General features: G+C 45.0%; 1 protein-coding gene and 1 long non-coding RNA gene across 2 annotated transcripts in view; both read right to left on the minus strand.

Moving 5' to 3' along the window:
- tsen2 (TSEN2 tRNA splicing endonuclease subunit) overlaps positions 1-19311 on the minus strand; it is a 28765-nt gene extending 9454 nt beyond the window's left edge. The window contains 8 exon segments of the mRNA XM_070438547.1: positions 6454-6592; positions 6702-6752; positions 11518-11561; positions 11564-11609; positions 14665-15232; positions 18609-18648; positions 18740-18806; positions 19026-19311. Of these exon segments, the coding sequence (XP_070294648.1) occupies positions 6454-6592; positions 6702-6752; positions 11518-11561; positions 11564-11609; positions 14665-15232; positions 18609-18648; positions 18740-18806; positions 19026-19214 (1144 nt within the window). The 5' untranslated portion in view covers positions 19215-19311.
- Positions 19312-24232: 4921 nt separating this feature from the next.
- The window catches only part of LOC139024104 (uncharacterized), a 1102-nt gene continuing 651 nt past the window's right edge, over positions 24233-24683 (minus strand). The window contains exon 3 of the long non-coding RNA XR_011475338.1: positions 24233-24663. This is a non-coding gene — a long non-coding RNA (uncharacterized lncRNA). The remainder of the gene's footprint in view (positions 24664-24683) is intronic.

The raw sequence follows: 24683 nt of genomic DNA on the forward strand, positions 1-24683 counted from the left end.
TACTGCACAACTATTCACATCAACCCATTAATACTACAGTTGAATACAAGGTCTATAGCTGCAAACGATTCACAGTCAATGCGCCATTAACTAACAGTGAAACATAGGTCCTATATCTGCAAACATTCACAGTCAACCCATTTAAACTAACAGTGAAACCAAGGTCTATACTGCAAAACATTCAACAGCAACCTCATTTAAACACTAACAGAGAAACAAGGTCTATACTGCAAACTATTCACAGTCAACCCATTAACTAACAGTGAAACAAGGTCTATACTGCAAACATTTCAACAGTCAACCCATTAAACTAACAGTGAACAAGGTCTATACTGCAAACATTCACAGTCAACCCATTAAACTATCAAAACAGAAAGGGAAGAAACAAAGGTCTAAATACTGCAAACATCACAGCTCAACCCATTAAACTAACATGAAAACAAGGTCTATAACTGCATACAACATTCACACCTTAACCCATTAATATACAAAAAAGAGATCATGATGCAGATGAGCACTTAATTTTTCAGCATTTTTTTACATAAAATATAGATTTAGAGTTGAATAACAATTGGATAAATATCTCATTTTATTTGTCAATACACATGTTTAGCAGATGTTATTTCGGGTGTAGGTGAATGCATGTAGGACATATTACGGATTCTTATTCCGCAAGGACTTTACAGAATGCTCTGGCAACCCACAACGAGCAAAAGAAAAGAAACCTGAATAATACCCAACCAACTGAAAATCTGAGTGATGTAATGTTTAGTCTGAAGCTACTTTTAAACGTCCAAAGAAGAAAAAGACATACAAAATATATTTTAATTTATATAAGGACTGGATCCTAAATTAAGGCTATCCAAGCTTACAGAACACATCCAGACACAAACTAAGTTAGGCAGCGGGTGTGGCAAATGAGGTGTCAAAGCCCTTGAAGTCGCAACAATTGCAGGAGAGTTCAGGTCGAAGCTTCAATGGCTTCCCCCTGTTGCAGAGGTCATCACAATATAGTTACCTCTGGATGAATTTTTTTAATAAAAAATGAGAAGGCAGAGAAACTTTTTTTTTTTGGGATGGCTGCCGGCCAGCTTAATCCTATCCTACCTAGGATACGGGATAAAGTAATCCTTCTCAACCCCCCCCCCCCTTAAAAGATTTAGATGCACTATTGTAAAGTGGCTGTTCCACTGGATGTCATAAGGTGAATTGCACCAATTTGTAAGTCGCTCTGGATAAGAGCGTCTGCTAAATGACTTAAATGTAAATGTATACAATCGGGGGAGAAGGGCCTTGGTCAGGTAGGTGGCCAATAACCCGATGGTCCCTCTGACAGAGCTGCAGAGTTTCTCTGTGGAGATGGGAGAACCTTTCCAGAAGGACAAACCATTCTCTGCAGCACTCCACCAATCAGGATTTATGGTAGAGTGGACCGTCAGAAGCCACTCCTCAGTAAAAGGCAAGTGACAGCCCGCTTGGAGTTTACCAAAAGGCACCTAAAGGACACTCAGACCATGAGAAACAGATTCTCTGGTCTGAAGAAACCAAGATTGAACTCTTTGGCCTGAATGCCAAGTGTCACATCTAGAGGAAAGCTGGCACCACCTCCTACGGTGAAGCATGGTGGTGGCAGCATCATGCTGTGGGGATGTTTTCAGTGACAGGTAATGGGAGAACCTAGTCAGGATCGAGGGAAAGATGAACGGAGTAAAGTACAGAGAGATCCTTGATGAAAACATGCTCTCAGAGGGCGTCGAGGCCGTCAGACTGGGGCAAGATTGTAACATTCTCTGTTTCACGGAAACATTGGCTCACTCGGGATACGTTAGAGGACGGTACAGCGCTACCTGTTTTTTTCACGCATCGCACCGACAGAAACACTCTCGCTGGGAAACGACGGAGCGGGGGGGTATGCGTTATGATTAACGAGTCGTGGGTGTGATCATAACAACATACAGGAACTCAAGTCCTTTTGTTCAACTGACCTAGAATTCCTTACCCATCAAATGCCGACCGCATTATCTACAAAAGAGAATTCTTTTCGATATAATCCCAGCCGTGTATATCCCCACCAAGCAGACACCTCGACAGCCATGAAAGAACTTCATTGGACCTCTATGTAAACTGGAAACCACATATCCTGAGGCTGCATTTATTGTAGCTGGGGATTTTAATTAAACAAGACTAATCTGAAAACAAAGACTCCCTAAACATTTTATCAGCATATTTGAATGCGCGACCTGTGCTGGAAAAATTCTGGATCATTGCTACTCTAACTTCCGCGATGCATACAAAGCCCTCCTCGCCCTCCTTTCCGGCAAATCTGACCACGACTCCATTTGGTTGTTCGCACCTATGGAACTAGAAACTAAAACAGGAAACGCCCGTGCTCAAGGTCTGTTCAACAGCTAGTCCGAACAATTGGATTCGACACTTCAAAGATTGCTTCGATCACGTGGACTGGGATATTTTCCGGATAGCGTCGAACAAACATTGATGTACACGCTGATTCGGTGAGCGAGTTTATAGCAAGGTGCCATCGACTTAAATGTAAATGTAACAATCGGGGGAGAAGGGCCTTGGTCAGGTAGGTGGCCAATAACCCGATGGTCCCTCTGACAGAGCTGCAGAGTTTCTCTGTGGAGATGGGAGAACCTTCCAGAAGGACAACCATCTCTGCAGCACTCCACCAATCAGGACTTTATGGTAGAGTGGACCGTCAGAAGCCACTCCTCAGTAAAAGGCACATGACAGCCCGCTTGGAGTTTACCAAAAGGCACCTAAAGGACACTCAGACCATGAGAAACAAGATTCTCTGGTCTGAAGAAACCAAGATTGAACTCTTTGGCCTGAATGCCAAGTGTCACATCTAGAGGAAAGCTGGCACCACCCCTACGGTGAAGCATGGTGGTGGCAGCATCATGCTGTGGGGATGTTTTCAGTGACAGGTAATGGGAGACTAGTCAGGATCGAGGGAAAGATGAACGGAGTAAAGTACAGAGAGATCCTTGATGAAAACCTGCTCCAGAGGGCTCAGGACCTCAGACTGGGGCAAAGATTGTAACATTCTCTGTTTCACGGAAACATGGCTCACTCGGGATACGTTAGAGACGGTACAGCRACCTGTTTTTTTCACGCATCGCACCGACAGAAACATCTCTCTGGAAAGACGAAGGGCGGGGGGGTATGCCTTATGATTAACGAGTCGTGGTGTGATCATAACAACATACAGGAACTCAAGTCCTTTTGTTCAACTGACCTAGAATTCCTTACCATCAAATGCCGACCGCATTATCTACAAAGAGAATTCTTTTCGATTATAATCCCAGCCGTGTATATCCCCCCCAAGCAGACACCTCGACAGCCATGAAAGAACTTCATTGGACTCTATGTAAACTGGAAACCACATATCCTGAGGCTGCATTTATTGTAGCTGGGGATTTTAATTAACAAGACTAATCTGAAAACAAGACTCCCTAAATTTTATCAGCATATTGAATGCGCGACCTGTGCTGGAAAAATTCTGGATCATTGCTACTCTAACTTCCGCGATGCATACAAAGCCCTCCCTCGCCCTCCTTTCGGCAAATCTGACCACGACTCCATTTTGTTGTTCCCAGCCTATGGACAGAAACTAAAACAGGAAACGCCCGTGCTCAGGTCTGTTCAACGCTAGTCCGAACAATTGGATTCGACACTTCAAGATTGCTTCGATCACGTGGACTGGGATATTTTCCGGATAGCGTCGAACAACATTGATGTACACGCTGATTCGGTGAGCGAGTTTAATAGCAAGTGCATCGGTGATGTTGTACCCACGGCGACAATTAAAACCTTCCCCAACCAGAAACCGTGGATTGATGGCAGCATTCGCGCAAAACTGAAAGCGCAAACCACTGCTTTCAATCAGGGCAAGGCGACCGGAAACATGACCGAATACAAACAGTGTAGCTATTCCCTCCGCAAGGCAATCAAACAAGCTAAGCGTCAGTATAGAGACAAAGTAGAGTTGCAATTCAACGGTTCAGACACGAGAGGTATGTGGCAGGGTCTACAAAAAGAGAACCAGCCCCGTCATGGACCCCAATGTCTTGCTCCCAGACAAACTAAAATTCTTTGCTCGCTTTGAGGACAATAGTGCCACCGACACGGCCCGCTACCAAAATCTGCGGACTCTCTTTCACCGCAGCCAACGTGAAACATTTAAACGTGTTAACCCTCGCAAGGCTGCCGGCCCAGACGGCATCCCTAGCCGCGTCCTCAGAGCATGCGCAGACCAGCTGGCTGGTGTGTTTACGGACATATTCAATTAAATCCCTATCCCAGTCTGCTGTTCCCACATGCTTCAAGAGGGCCACCAATGTTCCTGTTCCCAAGAAAGCTAATGTAACTGAGCTAAATGACTATCGCCCCGTAGCACTCACCTCCGTCATCATGAAGTGCTTTGAGAGACTAGTCAAGGATCATAGCACCTCTACCCTACCTGATACCCTAGACCCACTCCAATTTGCTTACCGCCCCAATAGGTCCGCAGACGACGCAATCACACTGCCCTAACCCATCTGGACAAGAGGAATACCTATGTAAGAATGTTGTTCATCGACTACAGCTCAGCATTTAACACCATAGTACCCTCCAAACTCGTCATTAACCTCGTGGCCATGCACGCCTCCAACTCAATCATCAAGTTTGCAGACGACACTACAGTGGTAGGCTTGATTACCAACAATGACGAGATGGCCTACATGGAGGAGGTGAGGGCCCTCGGAGTGTGGTGTCAGGAAAATAACCTCACACTCAACGTCAACAAAACAAAGGAGATGATTGTGGACTTCAGGAAACAGCAGAGGGAGCACCCCGCTATCCACATCGACGGGACAGTAGTGGAGAAGGTGGAAAGTTTTAAGTTTGGCGTACACATCACGGACAAACTGAAATGGTCCACCCGCACAGACAGCATGGTGAAGAAGGTGCAACAGCGCCTCTTCAACCTCAGGAGGCTGAAGAAATTTGGTTTGTCACCTAAAACCCTCACAAACTTTTATAGATGCACAATTGAGAGCATCCTGTCGGGCTGTATCACCGTCTGGCAGGGCAACAACCGCAGGGCTCTCCAGAGGGTGGTGAGGTCTGCCCAACGCATCACTGGGGGCAATCTACCTGCCCTCCAAGACACCAATATCAAAGGATGGCCAGGATGCTCTCAATTGTGCATCTATAAAAGTTTGTGAGGGTTTTAGGTGACAAACCAAATTTCTTCAGCCTCCTGAGGTTGGAGGCGCTGTTGCGCCTTCTTCACCACACTGTCTGTGTGGGTGGAACATTTAAGTTTATCGGTAATGTGTACGCGAGGAACTTTCCACCTTCTCCACTGGTGTCCCGTCAATATAGACCGGGGGGTGCCCCCTCTGCTGTTTCCTGAAGTCCACAATCATCTCCTTTGTTTTGTTGTTATTTTCCTGACACCGCACTCTGAGCCCTCACCTCCTCCCTGTTTCATCGTTGTTGGTAATCAAGCCTACTTGTCGTCTGCAAACTTGATGATTGAGTTGGAGGCGTGCGTGGCCATGCAGTCATGGGTGAACAGGGAGTACAGGAGGTGCCTGAGCACACGCCCTTGTGGGGCCCCAGTGTTGAGGATCAGCGAAGTGGAGATTATGTTTCCTATCTTCACCATCTTGGGGGCGGCCCGTCAGGAAGTCCAGGACCCAATTGCACAGGGCGGGGTTGAGACCCAGGGCCAGCTTAATGAGTTTGGAGGGTACTATGGTGTTGAATGCTGTGCTATTGTCAATGAAAAGCATGCTTACATAGGTATTCCTCTTGTCCAGAAGGGATAGGGCAATGTGCAGGCGATTGCATCATCGCTGGACCTATTGGGGCAGTAAGCAAAGTGGGTCTAGGGTGATAGGTAAGGTGGAGGTGATATGATTCTTGACTAGTCTCTCAAAGCACTTCATGATGATAGAAGTGAGTGCTACAGGGCGATAGTCATTTACTTTTGCATTCTTGGGAACAGGAACATTGGTGGCCCTCTTGAAGCATGCGGGAACAGCAGACTGGGATAGGGAGAGATTGAAAATGTCCGTAAAGCTGGTCTGCGCTTGCTCTGAGATGCCGCCTGGGCCGGCAGCCGTGCGAGGGTTAACACGTTTAAATGTGTTACGTCGGCCACCGTCCTTGGTAGCTGGCCGCGTCGGTGGCACTGTTAAAAGAAAAATCTGCCGTTTCCAGCTACAACAGTCATTTACAAGATTAACAATGTCTACACTGTATTTCTCATCAATTTGATGGACAAAAAAATGTGCTTTTCTTTCAAAAACGATTTCTAAGTGACACCAAACTTTTGAAAGGTAGTGTGAATATACATACATATATATATGTATGCGTATATATGTCAATGAATTGGCAAGGGCACTAGAACAGCCTACAATTAATGAATTATTAACTCACTGAGGTCAGTCCCGTACTTCACCCCAGGCTTGGGCACCCACCCCCTGCTGCGGAAGTAATGGTAGGCCATGTATGCCGTCTCAAAGTGGGGTTGGACCGACCGGAACATCTCCCACAGCTGGAGCACCGATAATGGTTCCTGAAGAGGAAGTCAGAATAAGCAAGACTCGCACTAAACAAACATGCACCATAACAGCAAAGGCTTTAGTTAATAAGACYTATATGTTTCTAAGACTGTAGCTTCTTACCTCATTGTAGTAAACTGAAAGGCATCCTAATGCATAGACCAAGAAGAAAGCCTGAAAGAAYAAAATAATGTTCAAAAGATCAGAAAAAGAGAAATACAGTGCAGTCTTAGAGGGAGGAGCCTACTCCTAAAGTCTAAAATGGCATCTATCCCATAGATCAGTGGTCACCAACCAGTCAATCGTGATCGACTGGTCTATCGCCAAGCCTTTCCTAGTAGATTGCCAAACATTTCTGTAAAAAGCCCAATGATAAAGCCTTGCATTCCTATTTTGTTTAGCTCTGTCTGGTAGCGGTAGGTGCACTTGATTCAGCTGGCCTGCGCACCGGGTAGTCAGAGTGTTCCGATTTTGAACCATTTCATGTGTCTGAAGGTACAAACTCCCCCTACCGGGCAGGCCTGGAGAGCAAATCAAGTGCACTTATAGGCCTACCGCTAGCCTATCAAATAGCTCAGATCACCTGCAGCTTCCACGATCCCACAGCGAAGTTGATAGTCAACTACACCTCCTGATGTAATGGAGGTAATTTAGAGATATCAGCACCTCCTGGTGTAATTTAGAGATATCAGCACCTCCTGGTGTAATTTAGAGATATCAGCACCTCCTGGTGTAATTTAGAGGATATAGCAACCTCCTGGTAATTTAGAGATATCAGCACCTCCTGGTGTAATTTAGAGATATCAGCCCCTCCTGGTGTAATTTAGAGATATCAGCAACCTCCTGGTGTAAATTTAGAGATATCAGCACCTCCTGGTGTAATTTAGAGATATCAGCACCTCCTGGTGTAATTTAGAAGATATCAGCACCTCCTGATGTAAATTTAGAGATATCAGCACCTCCTGATGTAATTTAGAGATATCAGCACCTCCTGATGTAATTTAGAGATATCAGCACCTCTGATGTAATGGAGGTAATTTAGAGATATCAGCACCCTCTGATGTAATGGAGGTAATTTAGAGATATCAGCACCTCCTGATGTAATGGAGGTGAATAAATTTTTAAAATTTTTTTTAATTATTAATTAATTTAGGAGATTCAGCAGCAGGTCATGATGAGATTGGTGCCTCTTTGGTGAAATCACTGTCTTCCTCGATTACTGAGCCTCTAACGTACAATGCAGTCGGAAAGTATTCAGACCCCTTCCTTTTCTCCACATTTTGTTACGTTGCAGCCTTATTCTAAATTMGATTTTTTTTTWYATTCCCGTCATCAATCTACACACAATACCCCATAATGACAAAGCAAAAACAGGTTTTTAGAAATGTTTGCAAATGTATTAACAAAAAAGAGAAATATCATATTTACATAAGTATATGGACCCTTTGCTTTGAGCCTCAAAATTCAGCTCAGGTGCATCCTGTTTCCATTGAAGATCCTTGAGATGTTTCTACAACTTGATTGGAGTCCACCTGTGGTAAATTCAACTGATTGGATATGATTTGGAAAGGCACACACCTGTCTATATAAGGTCCTACAGTTGACAGTGCATGTCAGAGAAAAACCAAGCCATGAGGTCGAAGGAATTGTCCGTACAGCTCCGAGACAGAATTGTGTTGAGGCACAGATCTGGGGAAGGGTAACAAGACATTTCTGCAGCATTGAAGCAAGAACACAGTGGCCTCCATCATTCTTAAAAGGAAGAAGTTCGGAACCACCAAGACTCCGGCTAGAGCTGGCCGCCCGGGTAAACAGCAATCGGGGGAGAAGGGCCTTGGTCAGGGAGGTGACCAAGAACCCGATGGTCACTCTGCCAGAGAAACTCTGGAGCTCTGTCAATGGGAGAACCTTCCAGAAGGACAACCATCTCTGCAGCACCAACAACCAGGCCTTTATGCTAGTGTGTCCAGACGGAAGCCACAAAAAGGCACATGACAGCCCGCTTGGCGTTTGCCAAAAGGCATCTAAAGGACTATGACCATGAGAAACAAGATTCTCTGGTCTGATGAAAACAAGATTGGCCTGAATGCCAAGTGTCACGTCTTAAGGAAACCTGGCACCATCCCTATGTTGAAGCATGGTGGTGGCAGCATCATGCTGTGAGGATGTTTTTCTGCGGCAGGTACTGAGAGACTAGTCAGGATCGAGGGAAAGATGAACGGAGCAAAGTACAGAGAGATCCTTGATGAAAACCTGCTCCAGAGTGCTCAGGACCTCAGACTGGGACGAAGGTTCACCTTCCAACAGGACAACGACTAAGCACACAAGCAACAACGCAGGAAAGGCTTCGGGACAAGTCTCTGAATGTTCTTGAGTGGCCCAGCCAGAGCCCGGACTTGAACATCTCTGGAAAGACCTGAAAATAGCTGTGCAGCAACGCTCCCCATACAACCTTATAGCTTGAGAGGATCTGCAGAGAAGAATAGGAGAAACTCCCCAAATACAGGTGTGCCAAGCTTGTAGCGTCATACCCAAGAAGACTTGATGCTGTAATCACTGCCAAAGGTGCATCAACAAAGTACTGAGTAAAGGGTCTGAATTATTCTTCTGAAAATGTGATACTTCTGTTTATTTTTTATAAATTTGCTAACATTTCTAATAATCTGTTTTTGCTTTGTCATTATGGTGTATTGTGTGTAGATTTGATGAGGGAAATAAACGATTTAATCAATTTTAGAATAAGGCTGTAATGTAACAAAATGTGGCAAAGTCAAGGGGTCTGAATACTTTCCAAATGCACTGTATACCTCACGTGTTGAAATATAATTTTAAAATGGTTGGTGAAGAACAACATTGGCAGGGCAATTCAAGCATAGCCAATATGCAGTGATAATGTATTGGGCCTACAGCCTACTGCACAAACCTCATTGCTACAGTACTTTTTAATAGGTTAATGTTGCAAAGACTTACGATTTTTTAAAAGTCATTAAAAAAAAGTTTGAGCAGTAGATCTCGGCCTGCATTTTGACTCAGAAAGTGATCTTGGCTCATAAAATGTTGCTTTACAACACCCTAGATAATGGCACTCTAGTGTACTAGGGGCACAGTATTGGTGGTACTAGTGGAGGTGTCATCAGGACAGGGAGGGTGGTGGGGACAGAGGACAGGGAGGGTGGTGGGGACAGAGGACAGGGAGGGTGGTGGGAACAGAGGACAAGGGAGGGTGGTGACGACAAGGGAGGGTGGTGACGACAAGGGAGGGTGGTGACGACAAGGGAGGGTGGTGACGACAAGGGAGCGTTGTACGACAGTTGGACAGGGAGGTGTTGTGAGGACGTGGGAGCAGGGAGGGTTGTGAGGACAGTGGAGCAGGGAGGGTTGGAGACAGTGGAACGGGAGGGTTTGGGGACAGTGGACAGGGGGGGTTGTGGGGACAGTGGACAGGGAGGGTTGTGAGGACAGTGGAGGAGGCGTTGTGGGGGACAGTGGTACAGGGATGGTTGTGGGGACGGCGGACAGGGATGGTTTGTGAGGACAGTGGATAGGGAGGGTTGTGGGGAACGTGGACAGGGATGGTTGTGGGGACAGCGGACAGGATGGTTGTGAGGACAGGGAGGGTTGTGAGGACAGTGGATGAGGAGGGTTGTGAGGACAGTGGATAGGGAGGGTTGTGGGGACAGTGGATAGGGAGGGTTGTGGGGACAGTGAGGGATGGTGGGGGGACAGTGGACAGGGAGGGTTGTGAGGACAGTGGAGCGTTGTGGGGAAGTGACAGGGATGGTTGTTGAGGACAGGGAGGGTTGTGAGGAAGTGGATAGGGAGGGTTGTGGGGACAGTGACAGGGATGGTTTGTGGGCAGCGGGAAGGGATGGTTTGGGGACGGGAGGGTTGTGAAGGACAGTGGATAGGGAGGGTTGTGGGGGACGGCGGTGAGTGAGTCACTCAGCCTCACTTCAGAACACTAACAGCTCTTGTGAGGTCAACAATCACCTCCATACCTCTCTACACTCAGCAGACCTCACACCACCAGCAAACCCCTCAGACGACCCCACACCAGCAAACCCCTCAGACCTCACACCACCAGCAAACCCATCAGACCTCACACACCAGCAACCCCATCAGACCTCACACCACCAGCAAACCCCATCAGACCTCACAACCACCAGCAACCCCATCAGACTCACACGCACCATCAGCCCCACCAGCAGACCCATCAGACCTCACACCAGCAGACCCATCAGACCTCACGACCACAGCCCCATGCAGCACCTCACACCAGCAGACCCCATCAGACCCTCAGACCACCAGAGACCCATCATACCCCACAGCAGACCATCAGACCTCACCCAGCAGACCCCATCAGACCTCACACCAGCAGACCCCATCAGACCTCACACCAGCAGACCCCATCAGACCTCACAAGACCATCATACCTCAACAGCAGACCCATCAGACTCACACCAGCAGACCCCATCAGACCTCACACCAGCAGACCCCATCAGACCTCACACCAGCAGACCCCATCAGACCCACACCAGCAGACCCCATCAGACCTCACACCAGCAGACCCCATCAGACCTCACACCAGCAGACCCCATCAGCACTCACACCAGCAACCCATCAGACCTCACCACCAGCAGACCCCATCAACCTCACACCAGCAGACCCATCAGAAAAAACAAAACCATGTATTTGCTGGAGTGTCAGAGCTGAGCTGTTGATTATTCCAGAGTCATGAGGACTGAGGGTTGGTCCTAGGACTGACACACATGTTTCAATAACACAACTCCTCCTCATCATCATCATCATCATCAGATCCAGCTGTGACAATAGAATCCTTATTAACATGTTATTGATTCCCTCTATCACAGCCAAACTACGGTTCAGGACAACTAGAGTAGAGAAGATACAGAGAAGAGCAGAGTGGATGGTGTCTTACCTCCTCCAGAGTCAGTTGAAGGTACTCTAGCAGCCTGAAGGGTTGACTCTACACACTCTCCTCACTGTCATCCCTGGCCCTGCTCTGCCCTGCTGGAACACACAGAACCACAAAACATCAGATAGACAATGATCCCAGAACACATGATCCCAGACACATGATCCCAGACACATGATCCCAGAACACATGATCCGAAAACATGATCCCAGAACACATGATCCCAGAACACATGATCCCAGAACACATGATCCCAGAACACATGATCCCAGACACATGAGTGTTTGGCGGGGGGTTTTCCTTGGCCCATGCACTCTAGCGACTCCTTGTGGCGGGCCGGCTCTTACAAGCTGATTCAGTCACAGCCGTATATAATCACAGCCGTATATATTCCCCCCAAGCAGACACATCGATGGCCCTGAACGAACTTTATCTGACTCTTGTAAACTGGAAACCACACACCCTGAGGCTGCATTCATCGTAGCTGGGGATTTTAACAAGGCTAATCTGAAAACAAAACTCCCTATATTCTATCAGCATATCGATTGTGCTACCAGGGCTCGTAAAACCTTGGATCATTGTTATACTAACTTCCGCGACGCATATAAGGCCCTCCCCCGCCCTCCTTTCGGAAAAGCTGACCACGACTCCATTTTGTTGCTTCCAGCCTACAACAGAAACTAAAACAGCAGGCTCCCGCGCGTCAGGTCTGTTCAACGCTGGTCCGACCAATCTGATTCCACGCTTCAAGACTGCTTCGATCACGTGATTGGGTATGTTCCGCATTGCGTCCACACAACACATTGACGAATACGCTGATTCGTGAGCGAGTTCATTAGAAAGTGCATTGACGATGTCGTACCCACAGCAACGATTAAAATATTCCCAAATAAGAAAACGGTGATTGATGGCAGCATTCGCGTGAAACTGAAAGCGCGAACCACTGCTTTTAACCAGGGCAAGGTGACCTGAAACATGACCGAATACAAACAGTGTAGCTATTCTCTCCGCAAGGCAATCAAACAAGCTAAGTCCCAGTATAGAGACAAAGTAGTCGCAATTTCAACAGCTCAGACACAAAAGGTATGTGGCAGGGTCTACAGTCAATCACGGATTACAAGAAGAAAACCAGCCCCGTCGCGGACCAGGATGTCTTGCTCCCAGACAGGCTAAATAACTTTTTTGCTCGCTTTGAGGACAATACAGTGCACTGACACGGCCCGCTACCAAAACCTGCGGGCTCTCCTTCACTGCAGCCGAGGTGAGTAAACATTTAAACGTGTTAACCCTCGCAAGGCTGCAGGCCCAGACGGCATTCCTCAGCCGCGTCCTCAGAGCATGCGCAGACACCTGGCTGGTGTGTTTAAGGACATATTCAATCAATCCTTATCCCAGTCTGCTGTTCCCACATGCTTCAAGAGGGCCACCATTGTTCCTGTTCCCAAGAAAGCTAAGGTAACTGAGCTAAATGACTATCGCCCCGTAGCACCTCACTTCCGTCAGCATGAAGTGCTTTGAGAGACTAGTCAAGGACCATATCACCTCCACCCTACCTGACACCCACTCCAATTTGCTTACCGACCCAATAGGTCCACAGACGACGCAATCGCAACCACACTGCACACTGCCCTAACCCATCTGACAAGAGGAATACCTATGTGAGAATGCTGTTCATCGACTACAGCTCAGCATTTAACACCCTAGTACCCTCCAAACTCGTCATCAAGCTCGAGACCCTGGGTCTCGACCCCCGCTTGTGCAACTGGGCCTGGACTTCCTGACGGGCCGCCCCAGGTGGTGAGGGTAGGAAACAATATCTCCACCCCGCTGATCCTCAACACTGGGGCCCCACAAGGGTGGTTCTGAGCCTCTCCGGTACTCCCTGTTCACCCACGACTGCGTGGCCATGCACGCCTCCAACTCAATCATAAGTTTGCGGACGACACTACAGTGGTAGGCTTGATTCAAACAACGACGAGACGGCCTACAGGGAGGAGGTGAGGGCCCTCGGAGTGTGGTGTCAGGAAAATAACCTCACACTCAACGTCAACAAAACAAAGGAGATGATTGGTGGACTTCAGGAAACAGCAGAAGAAGCACCCCCCTATCCACATCGACGGGATAGTAGTGGAGAAGGTGGAAAGTTTTAAGTTCCTCGGTGTACACATCACGGACAAACTGAATTGGTCCACCCACACAGACAGCATGTGAAGAAGCGCAGCAGCGCCTCTTCAAACCTCAGGAGGCTGAAGAAATTCGGTTGTCACCAAAGCACTCACAAACTTCTACAGATGCACAATCGAGAGCATCCTGTCGGGTTGTATCACCGCCTGGTACGGCAACTGCTCCGCCCACAACGTAAGGCTCTCCAGAGGGTAGTGAGGTCTGCACAACGCATCACCGGGGGCAAACTACCTGCCCTCCAGGACACCTACACCACCCGATGTCACAGGAAGGCCATAAAGATCATCAAGGACAACAACCACCCAAGCCACTGCTGTTCACCGCCTATCATCCAGAAGGCGAGGTCAGTACAGGTGCATCAAAGCAGGGACCGAGAGACTGAAAAACAGCTTCTATCTCAAGGCCATAGACTGTTAAACAGCCACACACTACATTTAGTGGCCGCTGCCAACATACTGACTCAACTCCAGCCACTTTACTAATGGAATTGATGGAAATTATGTAAAAATGTATCACTAGCCACTTTAAACAATGCCACTTAATATAATGTTAACATACCCTACATTACTCATCTCATATGTATATGTATATACTGTACTGTATATCATCCACTGCATCTTGCCATCTTTATGTAATACATGCATCACTAGCCACTTTAAACAATGCCACTTAATATAATGTTTACATACCCTACATTACTCATCTCATATGTATAGACTGTACACTATACCATCTACTGCATCTTGCCTATGCCGTTCTGTACCATCACTCATTTATATATCTTTATGTACATATTCTTTATCCCTTTACACTTGTGTGTATAAGGTAGTAGTTGTGGAATTGTTAGGTTAGATTACTTGTTGGTTATTACTGCATTGTCGGAACTAGAAGCACAAGCATTTCGCTACACTCGCATTAACATCTGCTAACCATGTGTATGTGACAAATAAAATTTGATTTGATTACCTTGACAACACTATTCTCCTCTTCCTCCTCCATCACCAGTACATACTCATACCCACGGTCTGCCCCCTGTCGGCCTGCGTCTGTCTGTCTATCTCTCTGCAGGGTGAGGGTCTCCAGCACGCTGTCCTCCAGGCGACAGCCACAGTCAACCAGCCAGTCATCATGCCTGGGGCACCGGACCGTAGCCAGGGCCGCTGGGTCTATCTGCTGGGGCTCCTGGGTGTAAAGCTCAGACAGTGGGTCGAACCGACCATCTCCTTCACTCCTAGGCCTCTTAGCTTGGGAACACTGACTGTCCTGCTCCCCCTGATCCTCTGGGCTCCAAGAGTCTGATGCCTGGCCCTGCTGTCTCCCTGTCCCTGCCTGCTCTGAGGCCATGTCCTGGGGTTTACCTGCCCCTGTTTCCTCACTCCTGTGAGGGCTGGCTGGGCAGTCATCATTTCCATTTTCCTCTCTGAGCTCTGGCTCCATTGGCTGACAAAGTCTCTGCAGCATCTGATTGACAACCTCCTCCTCCAATCCTTGAGCTAGGAGTACGTCCCGTGCCCAGCTCAAATGCTTCTGGTACCTGGGAGAGAGGAGACAGGTAGACTCATGCTGTGTAACTGGTAGACAGCAATACACTACATGATCAAAAGTAAGTGGACACCTGCTCGTCAAACATCTCATTCCAAAATCATGGGCATTAATATGGAGTTGTTCCCCCCCCTTTGCTGTTCCTTCACTGGAACTAAAGGGCCTAGCCCAAACTATGAAAAACAGCCCCAGACCATTATTTCTCCATCAAACTTTACAGTTGGCACTATGCAGTCGGGCAGGTAGTGTTCTCCTGGCATCCGCCAAACCCAGATTCATCCATTGGACTGCCAGATGGTGAAGCGTGATTCATCACTCCAGAGAACGTGTTTCCACTGCTCCAGAGTCCAATGGCGGTGAGCTTTACACCACTCCAGCCGACGCTTGGCATTGCGCATGGTGATCTTAGGTTTGTGTGATGCTGCTCGGCCATGGAAACCCATTTCATGAAGCTCCAGACAGTTCTTGTGCTGACTTGCTACCAGAGGCAGTTTAGAACTCAGTAGTGAGTGTTGCAACAGAGGACAGACGATTTTTACACACTTCAGCACTCCGAGGTCCCGTTCTGTGAGCTTGTGTGGCCTACCACTTCTTGGCTGAGCCGTTGTTGCTCCTAGACGTTTCCACTTCACAATAACAYCACTTACAGTTGACCGGGACAGCTCTAGCAGGGCAGAAATGTGACAAACTGACTTGTTGGAAAGGTGGCATCCTATGACTGTCACGTTGAAAGTCACTGAGCTCTTCTGTACGGACCATTGTCAGCAACGGATGTGGCTGAAATAGCAGAGTCCACTAATTCAAAGGGGTGTCCACATACTTTTGTATATAGAGTTGAAGTCGGAAGTTTACATACACTTAGGTTGGAGTCATTAAAACTTGTTTTTCAACCGCTCCACAAATTTCTTGTTAACAATCTATAGTTTTGGCAAGTCGTTTAGGACATCTACTTTGTGCATGACAAGTAATCGTTCCAACAATTGTTTACAGACAGATTATTTCACTGTATCACAATTCCAGTGGGTCAGAAGTTTACATACACTAAGTTGACTGTGCCTTTACGCAGCTTGGAAAATTCCAGAAAATGATATCATGGCTTTAGAAGCTTCTGATAGGCTAATTTACATAATTTGAGTCAATTGGAGGTGTACCTGTGGATGTATTTCAAGGCCTACCTTCAAACCCAGTGCCTCTTTTTTGATATCATGGGAAAATCAAAAGAAATCAGCCAAGACCTCCACAAGTCTGGTTCATCCTTGGAAGCAATTTCCAAATGCCTGAAGGTACCACATTCATTTGTACAAACAATAGTACGCAAGTATAAACACCATGGGACCACGCAGCCATCATACCGCTCAGGAAGGAGACGCGTTGTGTCTCCTAGAGATGAAKGTACTTTTGTGCGAAAAGTGCAAATCAATCCCAGAACAGCAGCAAAGGACCTTGTGAAGATGCTGCACGAAACAGGTACAAAAGTATCTATATCCACAGTAAAACGAGTCCTATATCGACATAACCTGAAAGACCGCTCAGCACGGAAGAAGCCACTGCTCCAAAACCGCCATAAAAAAGCCAGACTACGGTTTGCAACTACACATGGGGACAAAGAGGGTACTTTTTGGACAAATGTCCTCTGGTCTGATGAAACAAAAATAGAACCGTTTGGCCATAATGACCATCATTAAGTTTGGAGGAAAAAGGGGGATGCTTGCAAGCCAAAGAACACCATCCTAACCGTGAAGCACGGGGGTGGCAGCATCATGTTATGGGGGTGCTTTACTGCAGGAGGGACTGGTGCACTTCACAAAATAAATGGCATCATGAGGCAGGAAACTGATGTGGATATATTGAAGCAACATCTCAAGACATCAGTCAGGAAGTTAAAGCTTGGTCACAAATGGGTCTTCCAAATGGACAATGACCTCAAGCATACTTCCAAACTTGTGGCAAAATGGCTTAAGGACAACAAAGTCAAGGTATTGGAGTGGCTATGATAAAGCCCTGACCTCAATCCTATAGAAAATTTGTGTGCAGAACTGAAAAAGTGTGTGCCAGCAAGGAGGCCTACAAACCTGACTCAGTTACACCAGCTCTGTCAGGAGGTATGGGCCAAAATTCACCCAACTTATTGTGGGAAGCTTGTGGAAGGCTACCCGAAACGTTTGACCCAAGTTAAACTATTTAAAGGCAATGCTACCAAATACTAATTGTGTGTATGTAAACTTCTTACCCACTGGGAATGTGATGAAAGAAATAAAAGCAGAAATAAATCATTCTCTACTATTATTCTGACATTTCACATTCTTAAAATAAAGTGGTGATCCTAACTGACCTAAGACCGGGAATTTTTACCAGGATTAATGTTAGGAATAGTGAAAAACTGAGTTTAAATGTATTTGGCTGGGGCCTCCCGGGTGGCGCAGTGGTCTACGTGGTGGTCTACGGCCGCGACCGGGACCGTGGGGCGACGCACAATTGGCCTAGCGTCGTCCGGGTTAGGGAGGGTTTGGCCGGGAGGGATATCCTTGTCTCAACGCGCACCAGCGACTCCTGTGGCGGGCCGGGCGCAGTGCTCGCTAACCAAGGCAGCCAGGTGCACGGTGTTTCCTCCGACACATTGGTGCGGCTGGCTTCCTGGTTGGAGGCGCGCTGTGTTAAGAAGCAGTGCGGCTTGGTTGAGTTGTGTTTCGGAGGACGCATGGCTTTCGACCTTCGTCTCTCCCGAGCCCGTACGGGAGTTGTAGCGATGAGACAAGATAGTAATTACTAACAATTGGATCCCATGAAATTGGGMAGAAAAGGGGGTAAAATTAAAAATATATTAAAAATATTAAAAAATAATAATAATACATGTATTTGGCTAAGGTGATTGTAAACTTCCGAATTCAACTGTATAGTGTATCATAAGATGAATGCACTAAGTTGCTGTGTGTGAGTGTCTGCTAAATGACTAAAATGTAGAGGGAGGAGAGGAGTGAGATCTGCAAGGCCATGATGCTGGAACTAAAACACAGATCAGAGGTCAGACTGAGGGTTTACTCTGCTAGCTAGTTTGTTAAATAACATGCTGCTGTTTCCTGCCATGCTTCCTCTGGTCAACTCTATCAACTCAAAACATTTTACATGTATCAGAATGTGGCTTCTTGTTTTACCATTCTATTCCATTGTACTGTATATTCTACTGTACTCTGTCATAACATACACCAGTCAGCAACGGGTGTGGCTAAAATAGAAGAATCCACTAATTTGAAGGGGTATACACATACTGCTGTATATTTAGTGTACCTTCAGAACATTCAAATGAAAGCTATTACTGTTTGTGTCGACTGCTGTAGCCATCTAGTCCTGCTCTATCAACAGCGACTTACTTGAACAGGGAGATGACGGGTAGAACTCTCTCACCAAACTCTACAGAGACAGAGGGAGGACACGTTAAGATGGGCCAGTTCTACAACACTGTTGACCAATGCAATTATAGACAAGCCTGGTGAATACTCACTTTCCCATTGGTGTGAGATACTGTGGTCTGGTCTGCTTCTTGACAAGATGCCTTTACCAAAGTAACCCTTGATTTAAAAAAAAAACATGACAAAGTCAAAATGCGCAGCTCCATAATCTTGGAACAGAACGAATTATTTTACTATGGCTAGTTACTGAAGTAGTGAGGGACTAGTAGCTAGCTTCATCATACTAACGTTAGTAGGCTCCTCTCAACAGTGAATGTTTATTGAATATTTAGCTAAACAACTGTGTTTAATCAACAGAGCCTGCTGGCTGCTACACACCTTGCCGTAGAGAGCTTGTATGTGTTCAGGGTCCCTGACAACGACATGCTGGTTGACCATATCTGCTCTGTAGATTATGGTCTGCTGCAGCCTCGCATCCACCGCAGCAAGAGGGACAGGAAACGGGGCGTCGTACGCCTCATACACTCTGGGCCGCCGTTTGGGTGCCTGGAACACCGCATCCATCATGGCGTTAAGTATGGACGTATCTGACAACACATATGTTATTTGCTTCTCCTCTTGTATGGATGCGTTACATTACTAGAACAAGCCGTAATGTGGAACACACGCTGTTCAATGAGTGTTACACGAATTCCTTCCGTCGGAACACACTGGTATATTACACTTCGGTCCTAGCCACACTGAGTGTAATAAAGATTTCCAACCAGTAAGAGGGGATGTTTGTCATGTTAATGCCTGTTAGGGTCAGAAAGCCAGTGTACTATCTATTCTACAACCTCGATCACACTCAATTAGTAGGCTTACAATTGTTTAAGGTCAACATCTTCAGACTATGATGTGTACTAATGTTTCAGAGTTTATCAGCATCAGACCTGCCTTATTCTCACATTGAAACATAGTTTTTGTGTCTAATAGGATAAAACACACATTATGTTAACATCTGACTCCAGAGTAAACTGTTCTTGCCATTTGTAGTCCATGACAGTTCAGATTTACATATGCTACTTTTTCACCAAGTAGTTTGTATGTAGTGAACTACTTTTTTAAAGTAACTTTAGTGAACTAAACTATACTTAAGGGGAGCTTTAGTGTAGATTAACTTCTTCTAGTGTGAAGTAATTGGTATCTTGGTAATCTATCTTTTTAGAGTAGCTTCCCCAACATTGGTTAATGTTGATGTTTAGAGTAGCTTCCCCAACACTGATTAATGTTGATGTTTAGAGTAGCTTCCCCAACACTGATTAATGTTGATGTTTAGAGTAAGCTTTACCCCCACACTGACTAATGTTGATGTTTAGAGTAGCTTCCCCAACATGATTAATGTTTGATGTTTAGAGTAGCTTCCCCAACACTGATTAATGTTGATGTTTAGAGTAGCTTCCCAACACTGATTAATGTTGATGTTTAGAGTAGCTTCCCAACACTGATTAATGTTGATGTTTTAGAGTAGCTTCCCCAACACTGACTATGTTGAAGTGTTTAGAGTAGCTTCCCCAACACTGATTAATGTTGATGTTTAGAGTAGCTTCCCCAACACTGATTAATGTTGATGTTTAGAGTAGCGTAGGTTAGTATGATGATTAGTAAATACTCCAGTGGTCCAGTCATCATCCTGAAGGAAACTTCCACACATGGAAACATTTCAGCCATGGACGGAGCAAAGGTTTGCACTGACTCTGAATCCCTTCTTTCAAAACCAGCATCAGCACCAGTGACCTGATCCTAACCCTAACTTGACCCTAACCAGCACCAGTGACCTAACCCTAACCTGACCCTAACCCTAACCTACCCATCAGCATTTGATGCATCATAATATTACCGAAGACTGCATCGTGGTCACGTGGCAGTGGAGTCAACAGAAAGGAAGGCATGCCCTCATTGCTCAGGCTACAGAGCAAAGATTACTGGGACAAAAGTCAAGATTCTCCTCTCCCCTGTCTCCTCATATTGTGTGTCATGTTTGATGTTTAGTCACAATACAGTTTATTTACTGGCAACACTTTTATTAGGGTTAGGGTTGGTTGTAACTACTAATCCGACTGGGTTGGAATATGTGAATATATATTGTATATTAGTTTGTATGTATTTATGTGAATATGTCTATTGTTGAAACCAAGCCCGAACACCCGGGCCATTTGCCCAGACACAGATTAAGACTAGTCCTGGATTAAAACACATTCTCCATTGATATTCTCATTGAACACACGTTTTAGTCCAGGACTAGGCTTAATCTGTATCTGGGAAATCAGCCCACGTTTTATACCTCCTACATACAAAGTGTTATTCTGAGCCAATGGGCTGTGGGGAGGATCCACACTGGAGTCAGAATGAAGGACAAGATTCTCTGGTGTTTTGGAACAGTTATGTGAATTCACACTGGAGTCAGAATGAGGAACAAGGTGTTTTGGAACATGGATGTTCTGGCATCAAGGCCACAGCTCAGACACAGCTAAGCACTGTACAATTCGTATGACTGATATTCAACATTAATTTCAAGTGGGAAAAAGCTCTTGATTTGTTCATTTCTCCAGTCAGTGGAAATTAATGACAACAACAGTCTAAATTCCTAAAACAATTGATAATTTATTCAATACAACATATTCAGCGTTTACCCTGAATGCAGTCTCTGCGAACGTGGTAACATTGCCTTTAAATTTCAATCACGCTACAGCGCGGATCTTCCTTGCTACGGATTGAATATAGCCCTATTTAGATCCACTGCTGAGAGTTTTAGAATGTAGTGTGAGTTCCACTGCTGAGAGTTTTAGAATGTAGTGAGAGTTCCACTGCTGAGAGTTTTAGTGAGAGTTCCACTGCTGAGAGTTTTAGAATGTAGTGAGAGTTACACTGCTGAGAGTTTTAGTGAGAGTTCCACTGCTGAGAGTTCTAGTGTGAGTTCCACTGCTGAGAGTTCAAGTGAGAGTTCCACTGCTGAGAGTTCTAGGTGGGCGGACAGCTCTCTGGGACGGGTTTCACAATGTGTGGCCAAGATGAAACTCTTTCTCAACTCACACAGTCTCACACTGAGAACCCTTTCCCTTTTCTTTAGATCTTCACAGAATGCTTGTCTCAGAAAATATGTTTCATAGTGTAATAAAACAGAGGCATGCTTGAGCATGTTATTAAATCTTTACTTTGATTGTCTAATTTGACTTTGGGGATTTTTGTTGACTAAGTTCTCTGGACAACAGTTTGTACTGTGTTCTACATGTGGAGACTGAACATTTGAAGATTTTCAAGCTCTTAATTTGTAAGTCTCTAGAATGGCTATGATCTGTGTGTAAAGTAAAATGGAAAAATACCAGAAGTTCACAGAGAGATATTATATACTTAAGCACCCAATGAAAGAAAGTGGTTTATTGTGAATGTTATGAAACGTCTCATGTCTGACTGACTAATAATCTATCTCTTCTTGCAGGGTGTCAGACACTAAACACTAATCAGGTTGAAGCCTTTGTTACCAGTGAATGACTGAAGGGGAAGTCGTCAGCAGCATGGTTGAACCTGTCACACCCCCACATGACTCATTTTAATGTAGTGTGAAATCTGATTATTGCAAACCTCCCACTTTCTCTGTGTGCTCTGTGGTCCTCTGTAGTTCAGTTAGTAGAGCATGGTCCTCTGTAGCTCAGTTAGTAGAGCATGGTCCTCTGTAGTTCAGTTAGTAGAACATGGTCCTCTGTAGTTCAGTTAGTAGAGCATGGTCCTCTGTAGTTAGTAGAGCATGGTCCTCTGTAGTTAGTAGAGCATGGTCCTCTGTAGTTCTGTTAGTAGAGCATGGTCCTCTGTAGTTCAGTTAGTAGAGCATGAGTCCCTCTGTAAGTTTAAGTAGATGCAATGGGTGCCTCCTTGTAGTTTTAGTAGAGCATGGTCCTCCTGTAGTTCAGTTAGTAGAGCATGGTCCTCTGTAGCTCAGTTGGAGAGGCATAGTCCTCTGTAGCTCAGTAGTAGAGCATGGTCCTCTGATTGTTCAGTTAGTAGAGCATGGTCCTCTGGGTAGCTCAGTTGGTAGAGCATAGTCCCCTCTGTAGCTCCAGTAGGGTAGAGCAATGGTCCTCTGTGCTCAGATAGTAGAGCATGGTCCTCTGTAGCTCAGCTGGTAGAGCATGTCCTCTGTAGCTCAGTAGTAGAGCATGGTCCTCTGTTGTTCAGTTAGTAGAGCATGGTCTCTGTAGCTCAGTGGTAGACGCTGTCCTCTGTAGCTCAGTAGTAGAGCATGGTCCTCTGTTGATCAGTTAGTAGAGCATGGTCCTCTGTAGCTGCAGTGGTAGAGGCAATTGGTGGGCTTGCCAATACAAACATTAACATTGACTTCCTTATCCAGAGTGCTATATTTGGACATGTTCCTTTAAGGGGGTTTCAGGAGAGGGAAAATATACTTTTGAAAATGAGTTTCCAGAAATACTGCAAAATCTTGGCAGGGCTAAGTCAGCTGAGACTGGACACTAACAAAGTGAGGATATGCTGACAAGACATAAATAACACATTTAATCATCGGCAACATAGGAACAGCATCAGGCTGCCTTCCAGAATACCCACCTGCCAAGTACACTTTATTTTTTAGGACCTATGGAGAGATGCCTGGGTCTCATCTTGCAGTAGGCTAGATAATATATCATAATATATATCCAGTAGGCTGGATAACATAATATATCATAACATATATGCAGTAGGCTAGATAATATAATATATCATAATATAAATGCAATAGGCTGGATAATATAATATATATGGAGTAGGCTAGATAATATAATATCACAATATATATCCAGTAGGCTGGATAATATAATATATCATAATATATATCCAGTATGCTGGATAATATATGTCATAACATATATCCAGTAGGCTAGATAATATAATATATCGTAATATATAGCCAGTAGGCTAGATAATATAATATATATCCAGTAGGATAGATAATATATCATAATATAATATATAATAATATATATGGAGTAGGCTAGATAATATAATATATATCCAGTAGGCTAGATAATATAATATATCCAGTAGGCTAGATAATATAAAATATATCCAGTAGGCAAGATAATATAATATTTAATTATATACAGTGGCTTCGGAAATGTACCGAATAAAATGTGTGAAATCTGTGTGCTAGATTTAGAAATGATTGTGTGAAAGCCTGACTGCTCTGTCTGCACCTGGAAATCATATTGAAGCCATGAGATGTTTATCTTGTGTCTAGTTCAGCAGAGTTCAGTAACGTTGTAACACAACAGGGTGTGTCATGGGGAGACACGTTATAGAGCTGATGTCATGGCTGTAAAATAGCTTTGCGTGTTTAGACTGCACGAACACTTCCAGCTCTACAACATGGCAGGAAGCAGTTAGGGTTTAGATGTAGCATGATAACACATAGTGGGAAGCCATTATGGCTCACCTGATGTTAGCATGATAACAAAATTCTCCTGATATCATGTTTGTCTGCTAAAAATCTGGTTACATCTTTTAAAATATTTTTCTCCAGACATAATGGTGATTAATAAATTATGAAAAAGAGATAAATAGAAAATATTTATTTACATATTTMGACAAGTTTCAAGAGTCTAAAACAGTTTTTTTTAAATGCAAAAACCAGTCCATTTGCACTTTGAAAATAAAAATGTCTGTTTCAACAACAAAAAATAGTAGCAAATAACATCAACATAAAAATCTGAAAAATACTGTATTTGAAATACAACAAGTACAGCATTTTAAACTAAGGTGTTTTACTCTGAGATTTTGTATTTATTTATCCATCTACGCATGTACAAAAATATGTATTTATTTATATGGCTTTTATTTCACACATTCATTGTATCCAAAATACAAATTACAGCTGGCAAATTATTCAAAATATCATATGAAGCACAATATAGTATATTTATCTTACATAATGAGCTCACACACTATAGTAACCCTATAGACACACTATAGAAACCCTATAGACACACTATAGAAACCCTATAGACA

This window comes from Salvelinus sp. IW2-2015, unplaced genomic scaffold, assembly GCF_002910315.2.
Source record: "Salvelinus sp. IW2-2015 unplaced genomic scaffold, ASM291031v2 Un_scaffold1010, whole genome shotgun sequence".
Taxonomy (NCBI): domain Eukaryota; kingdom Metazoa; phylum Chordata; class Actinopteri; order Salmoniformes; family Salmonidae; genus Salvelinus; species Salvelinus sp. IW2-2015.